This window comes from Bufo gargarizans, chromosome 7, assembly GCF_014858855.1.
Source record: "Bufo gargarizans isolate SCDJY-AF-19 chromosome 7, ASM1485885v1, whole genome shotgun sequence".
NCBI classification, from domain to species: Eukaryota; Metazoa; Chordata; class Amphibia; order Anura; family Bufonidae; genus Bufo; species Bufo gargarizans.
In genome coordinates, this window is record NC_058086.1 from 23897283 (window position 1) to 23905584 (window position 8302).

The 8302-nt window shown below is 43.1% G+C and overlaps 1 protein-coding gene across 1 annotated transcript in view; it reads left to right on the forward strand.

The window, feature by feature from the left end:
- The window catches only part of SETD5 (SET domain containing 5), an 89236-nt gene extending 81156 nt beyond the window's left edge, over window positions 1-8080 (forward strand). Inside the window, 2 exon segments of the mRNA XM_044302190.1 lie at window positions 1288-1367; window positions 4362-8080. Coding sequence (XP_044158125.1) covers window positions 1288-1367; window positions 4362-4913 — 632 coding nt within the window. The 3' untranslated portion in view covers window positions 4914-8080.
- Window positions 8081-8302: the final 222 nt, after the last annotated feature.

An 8302-nucleotide genomic window follows, 5' to 3' on the forward strand; every position in this document is an offset into this window, starting at 1 on the left:
TAGAAATCTGAGTCTCTCTTCCTTCTGGGATTCGAGTCACCACCTATACCTTGGTTGAACTTGATGGACGTATGTCTTTTTTTCAACCATATTAACTGTTACTCTGCTAAATGTAACGATACCTTTCACTTAGGGACCCGTTGCTTTATTCTGGTGAAAAAGTACTACTAATCCATATGCAAATGTGCAGTTAAAGGGGCTGTCCTATCTCGCTATTACTAAGTCGAGATGGGACCAAGTTTCGACCACCAGGTGGCCGGCAAACAGCGGAGCAGGCTTCGCGCTCCACTGTTTCAGTAGCTCCCTTAGTAATCGCAAAATGGGACAACCCCTCTAAGTTTCCCTACGGGTGATCATAGCCACTCTATGTGCCCTTGTTCATCCTGCGTTTTCTGCCAGCCCATCCCCTCTTCTTGATTGACAGGTTAGTTGACTATACGGAAGACTGGCCCTGTCAATTATGGATAGGGGGCAGCTGGCAGAGAAGCAATGGGATGAAGAAGGGTGCATAGAGTGGCTTGGGCCCGTCCATGGTGCACTTAACTGGTCATTTGCATATAGATTAAAAGTACATTTCCTTTAGAATGAAGCAACAGATCGCAGAGTGAATTGCATGAGTGAAAATCCCTACACAAAGCTTTGTGCCTGGTTTATCAGTGAATTTCTTGGTGACAAATTTCTCTTAATGGGGTTCTTTTATAATCTTGGTTGGGTCTCAGGTGATCAGTAAGGGTTAAAGGGTTATTGCAGTCTAAAAAAGTGATAACAGATCGCTAGCATATGCCATTGCTTTATCACTGGTGGGAGTGGGAGCGCCGTTTTAGTTCCGCATCTCCTTCATGGATATGTCCTGCACAGCCACGCCTGACCAGAACGACCACCCGCTGTGCAGGGGACTGCAGGACCTCCCCGTTGAAATGATTGTCAGCTGCATATTCCTGCACAGCCAAGTGACCTGGAGCACCAACATGTATGGAAAATGTAGAAAGGAACGTGGCTCCAAATCAGCACTGAAGCACTCCTTCGTTTTCAGAAAGTCCCAGAAGTTAGAGCCTCCCCCCCCCCCCCTCCACTGGTCATAAAGCGATGGCATATCATAGCAAATAGATTTTTGCCTTTTTAACTATTACATAAGAGAGAGCCAATCCACTTGACAGTATTGGTGCACAATGTACTTGTCAAAGGGATCCTGTTAAGGACACACATTTCATATATTCCACTTGTTATAAGACACATTTTATGTAATTCAATTTTTATACATTTCGGTGTTCTTTTACCCCTTCACAGAAGATGGAGATTCTGAGATGCTGAACCCAGCTGTTTCTAAAGGACCAATCGTTTACAGCCCTTCTAGATACAATTATCAGGTTAGTATAAATCAGTCACATATATACAGTCAGGTCCATAAATATTGGGACATGGACACAGTTCTAAAATTTTGGGCTCTATACACCACCACAATGGATTTAAAATGAAACAAACAAGATGTGCTTTACCTGCAGACTGTCAGCTTTAATTTGAGGGTATTTACATCCAAATCAGGTGAACGGTGCAGGAATTACAGCAGTTTGCATATGTGCCTCCCACTTGTTAAGGGACCAAAAGTAATAGGACTAAATAATAATCATAAATCAAACTTTCACTTTTTAATACTTGGTTGCAAATCCTTTGCAGTCAATTACAGCCTGAAGTCTGGAACGCATAGACATCACCAGACGCTGGTTTCATCCCTGGTGATGCTCTGCCCGGCCTCTACTGCAACTGTCTTCAGTTCCTGCTTGTTCTTGGGGCATTTTCCCTTTAGTTTTGTCTTCAGCAAGTGAAATGCAGCTCAATCGGATTCAGGTCCGGTGATTGACTCGACCATTGCATAACATTCCACTTCTTTCCCTTAAAAAACTCTTTGGTTGCTTTTGCAGTATGCTTTGGGTCATTGTCCATCTGCACTGTGAAGCGCCGTCCAATGAGTTCTGAAGCATTTGGCTGAATATGAGCAGATAATATTGCCCGAAACACTTCAGAATTCATCCTGCTGCTTTTGTCAGCAGTCACATCATCAATAAATACAAGAGAAGCAGTTCCATTGGCAGCCATACATGCCCACGCCATGACACTACCACCACCATGCTTCACTGATGAGGTGGTATGCTTAGGATCATGAGCAGTTCCTTTCCTTCTCCATACTCTTCTCTTCCCATCACTCTGGTACAAGTTGATCTTGGTCTCATCTGTCCATAGGATGTTGTTCCAGAACTGTGAAGGCTTTTTTAGATGTCGTTTGGCAAACTTTAATCTGGCCTTCCTGTTTTTGAGGCTCACCAATGGTTTACATCTTGTGGTGAACCCTCTGTATTCATTCTGGTGAAGTCTTCTCCTGATTGTTGACTTTGACACACATACACCTACCTCCTGGAGAGTGTTCCTGATCTGGCCAACTGTTGTGAAGGGTGTTTTCTTCACCAGGGAAAGATTTCTTCGGTCATCCACCACAGTTGTTTTCCGTGGTCTTCCGGGTCTTTTGGTGTTGCTGAGCTCACCAGTCCGTTCCAAACAGTTGTTTTGGCCAGGCCTAATGTTTTTGCTATCTCTCTGATGGGTTTGTTGTGTTTTTTTCAGCCTAATGATGGCTTCACTGATAGGTGACAGCTCTTTGGATCTCATCTTGAGTCGACAGCAACAGATTCCAAATGCAAATAGCAGACTGGAAATGAACTCTGGACCTTTTATCTGCTCATTGTAATTGGGATAATGAGGGAATAACACACACCGGCCATGGAACAGCGGAGAAGCCAATTATCCCATTACTTTTGGTCCCTTAACAAGTGGGAGGCACAGATGCAAACTGTTGTAATTCCTGCACCGTTCACCTGATTTAGATGTAAATCCCCTCAAAGCTGACAGTCTGCAGGTAAAGCACATCTTGTTAGTTTCATTTCAAATCCATTGTGGTGGTGTATAGAGCCAAAAATGTTAGAACTGTCCCAATATTTATGAACCTGACTTGTATACAGTTAGGCAAAAAAGTATTTAGTCAGCCACCAATTCTGCAAGTTCCCCCACTTAAAAAGATGAGGCCTGTAATTTTCATCATAGGTACACTTCAATCTATGAGAGAATGGGTGGAATGAATACAGAAAATCACATTGTAGGATTTGTAATTAATTGGTAAATTCCTCGGTAAAATAAGTATTTGGTCAGCTACAAGCAAGATTTCTGGCTCTCACAGACCTGTAACTTCTTCTTTAAGAGACTCCTCTGTCGTCCACTCGTTACCTGTATTAATGGCACCTGTTTGAACTTATCAGTATAAAAGACACCTGTCCACAACCTCAACAGTCGCTCTCCAAACTCCACTATGGCCAAGACCAAAGAGCTGTCGAAGGACACCAGAAACAAAATTGTAGACCTACACCAGGCGGGGAAGACTGAATCTGCAATAGGCAAGCAGCTTGGTGTGAAGAAATCAACTGTGGGAGCAATTATTAGATAAGACCACTGATAATCTCCCTCTATCTGGGGCTCCACGCAAGATCACACCCCGTGGGGTCAAAATGATCACAAGAACGGTGAGCAAAAATCCCAGAACCACACAGGGGGGACCTAGTGAATGACCTGCAGAGAGCTGGGACCAAAGTAGCAAAGGCTACCATCAGTAACACACTACGCCGCCAGGGACTCAAATCCTGCAATGCCAGACGTGTTCCCCTGCTTAAGCTAGTACATGTCCGGGCCCGTCTGAAGTTTGCTAGAGAGCATTTGGATGAGGTCTTTCAGCATGACAATGATTTTCAAACACACCGAAGGAGTGGCTTCGTAAGAAGCATTTCAAGGTCCTGGAGAGTCTCCAGATCTCAACCCCATAGAAAACCTTTGGAGGGAATTGAAAGTCCGTGTGGCCCAGCGACAGCCCCAAAACATCACTGCTCTAGAGGAGATCTTCATGTAGGAGTGGGCCAAAATGCCAGCAACAGTGTGTGAAAACCTTGTGAAGACTTACAGAAAACGTTTGAACTCTGTCATTACCAACAAAAGGTATATAACAAAGTATTGAGATTAACTTTTGTTATTGACCAAATACTTCTTTTCCTCCATAATTTGCAAATTCTTAAAAAATCAGACAATGTGATTTTATGGATATTTTTTTTTCTCATTCGGTCTCTCATAGTTGAGGTATACCTATGATGAAAATTACAGGCCTCATCTTTTTTGGCGGGAGAACTTGCACAATTGGGCTGACTAAATACTTTTTTGTCCCACTGTAGCATATATTTATATTTCTACTACTACTTGATGGGCTCTTGGAGACTTCAGTAATTTATTTATTTTTTTTAAATAGTTTTCTTCTTCTTTTTGCTCCTCAGTTCCTGCAGTGTGATAGTCCTCAGTCGGAGCCGGTCAGCGTCCTCTCCCAGAATTCATCCCCTTTCCGTGGTCCCGCAGCTCAGCTTGGTGGATTCAGCTATAGGACACCACAGAGGACAGGACACAGCCACACAGAGTCCTCTGTCATTTCTTCTTCTTTCTCAAGTCCTTCCCATATTACTTCCACAGACTCTCCCACTGCTCAGAGCTCTGGGTATTACAACAGCCAGCAGCTTTATGGAAGCAATGCTGGAACGTGTCCGCCAAGGAAAAGCTTCCATCACCGAGGCCCCAGCCGTGAGGCAAGTCCAGCGCGATTGCTCAGGACAGACTCTGTTTCCTCAGACTCTCAAGCCAGCACTGGGGCTTCTACTAATTCCTCCACCCCACAGGGGTCGAGATCAGACTCGAGAACTATAACCATGTCGGGCTCCAGGATAACAGCTGTGTCCAGTCCACAGCATTATTCACAACGAGGGTCTGGCGTTCAACAATACCGGCTGCAGCAAATGCAAGCCTCGGGAGTAAAAACTCAGACTGGCCTTTCCTAGGACTGCTAGAGAGGAAAGAACAGGATAGCACTATCCCTAAGCCATTCCTGGACCTACAGATGGCTCAGACCCGCACCTGATGGACCTGGTGTGCCGGTCTAGGACTGAGACAGGTGGAGGCTAAATTTGCTGATCACATCGGCTCCCCTCACTCTACACACTCATGTTGCAAGAAAACAGACAGACGTCTTGGGAAATCCACAAAACAACGATTAAAAAAAAAGTTGTGTAGACCTATTAATCAATACAATTACTCGGTTTCTCTCTCTGTATCAACAGAAACCACCTGTAGTCACTTGTGCAGTAAGGACAACGTTTATATGATTTAAATATAAAAAAAATAATAAATGGTTAAAATTTAAGCTGAATTATAAGGACAGGGAGAAGGGGGCTTAAAGAAGCGCCTAAAAATTGTAGCATCAGGTTATAACAATAATTTTTTTTAGGGGAAGGGGGATAAGCAGGGAAGGGGCTACTGTGTTCATATCCTCCTTACGTCTGCAGATCTGTCCTTCCATTCCTGTTTTGGCGCCACCACTACTGATTGGAATGACATCTGTGACTAGTATCAGAGAGTTTCTGAAGTGAGGTTATGGATCCAGTTCTATTTTTCACTTTTTTTCTTTTTTTTAGGAAGGGAGAAGTGTAACCTCTTGACAAATCAGCATGGTTGTAGAACAAGAGTACCTTAACCTGCGTCTCTCCTCCCAAAGCAAAACTACAACTCCCACCATGCTCTGGCAGCCACAGAATGTAGTTTTGCTACAGCTGGAGAGCCGCAGCTTAAAGGGCATTGCTGTAGTCACTGTTGAAAATCGTGTACCAATTGGTAAGCTTGGAAAATAGAAATGTTAAAATCCAGAAAAATGCATGAAATTGGCGGTAACCCACTGCTCGGTATGATCTGGCTTCCATGTTTTATTGTAGGCATTCCAGTGCTAGCACCAGTCGTTCCGTGTCATATTTTTTGTGTGTGTGTGTGTGTACACCAGTGATTCTACAGAATTGAGTTTCTACATTTTGATATTTATTTTAATATCGAGTACTGGATGGGCCAGTGACCATAACTGCTGTAAATATAGAGCAGACCCGTCGCAAGTGAATCCAAGGCGGTGCTACATCTGTTACTGCGCAGCCTGGCCGGTAGACAGATGGATGTGTGTGTGTGTATATATATATATATATGTATATATATGTGTGTGTGTGTGTGTGTATATATATATATATATATATATATATATATATATACACACACACATATATACACACACACATATATACACACACACGCTTGGTTATCTTGTAACAACTGTACACAGAATTTTCATGTTCCAGGTAAATGCTGCATTGTACTATGCTGTATAGTAATTGACACCATAATGGTATCTATATTTTTGTATGGAAAAAAAGAAAAAAGTTTTTGTTTTATTGCATCAAAATATTCTCTATTGTACATGTCGAAAGCAGGGCGTCCCGCGGCGTAACGTCTGGAGGCCTGTTAAAGTCCATGGTTGAATATTTGCATTGACTGCTAGGTATGGTCACCTGTAATCAAGTGTAGGCATTTTTGGCTGGGCAGATATTTGATCTGTTACTCTAACCAAATGCAAATGGTTTTCTATGTATCGCAGCTTACATAGACCTATATTGTGAGTAATAGGGAGATGCATGGAGGGTTACTTACCATGTCTCCATGGTACTTTGACCCGTGTAAACCCAAGCTCAGCGAACAGTGAAGAATATTGTGGTTTCTTTTTAAATCTTGTCAATATGGAGCTGACAGTATCCACTGACATTCAGCATCTAAGGTTAGGTTCGCCCTGACCATGTGTGCGTACTGTCAGCTTCAAGGAATCTCTTGCACTGTGAGTTGAGCTTTGCACTTGAAAATTTGTCAAAGACATCTGACAACGTTTTCAATAGAGAACCAGAGACCTCAGTCTTTTGCCCTATTGGGAGCCATGACAGGAATCTGAGTAGCAATGAAGGGGTTCAGATTCTACGGGAGACCTGCGCCCCTTCATTTTAAGGGTTCAAGTGAATTTCGTGAAATGCTAGTGAAAAATATTTAGGCGGAAAAAAAAAATCATAAAGGGGCTTCCTTAAAAAGTGCAAGACCCTCTGATCTTCTAGCTACCTCCCCCAGTCATGTACACAAAAGTAAACCACTTGAATCGTGTCAATCTGCAAATATTCAAGCGTCTGTCACAAAAAAAGGCCTCCAAAATCCAAGAAACATTGGAAATCCCGTAATCCATGTTTTATTTTGCTGCTTCTGTCTGTTCCCCCGACTGTAAAGTCAGACACTTATTATTATTTTTTTCTCCATAGATTTATTTTTTTATTGCTTTCGGGGAGATAAAAGCTTAAGTTATACCAAAAAGTCAACGCCCCATCCCCATCCGGGTCATTAACCCCCATTTACTTTTTAACACCGGGCAGATGCTTTTACGTTTTATATTCAGTTCTGAGCATTGTGTGCTATCTAGAAAACCCGGATGTTCTAATCTTCGGTGCTACATCGACTCCTTGTCACGCAAGATAATACTGTGAGTCTCTCCCTTCTCCGACTACCCCCTCCTCCATTCTTTTCTCTCTCTCCAGGTCTCCAAACAGCAGTTGTGCTATCATCTTTATTATTCCGGTTTCGTTTGGTGACTGTTACAAAGTATCGCCCATTGGATTAAAAATCATGTGTCCTTTCCAATAGCAAGAAGAAATTTCTATGAAAAAATGTAAGCAAAAATAAGGAAATAAGTTTATATATCCCCCCCCCCCCCCCCCCCCAATATTTTTTTAAACTGCCTGATTTCTTTCCAGGTTTGTACAACTGTGAGACTGGTTAGGGATGGAAATCACGTCACCCTTTTTTTTGGGGTCTTGTATACTGTATATTATGTGTGTATAAACATCACAGGGTCTGTATCGCAAGCCTCCACTTTCTGCCGGGTCTCGCGACGCGCGGCCAAATGCCTCAATAATGGCTGACATGGGGTTTTGTTTTTTTTCCGCATTTGGCAGCACATTTATAAAGATCGGTCCGTGGGGCGAGGTCACAGAAAGGAGCCGACCGCTGTCATCACTCACGTGGAGTTTTTACACAATGATGTAACATTTGATCTTTCAGAAGAGATGTAATAATTTTGATAATAAAATACTTACCTTAATCTCATCTCCTGTCGTTATTAAAGGGGGTTGTCCCGTTAGAACAGTGTGATTGGCGGGGGTCCAACCAGCTAGGGCGTCCACTGATCACAAAAACAGGGGCCTGTTCTCCCCCACTTGAGACGCTTGTGCCCTGACGCTCTATGGGGCGTCCGGAAATAGCAGAATACAAGTCCTTGGCTATCTCTGGCAGTCCCGTAGAGTGAAAGTTAGACTTGGTCAAT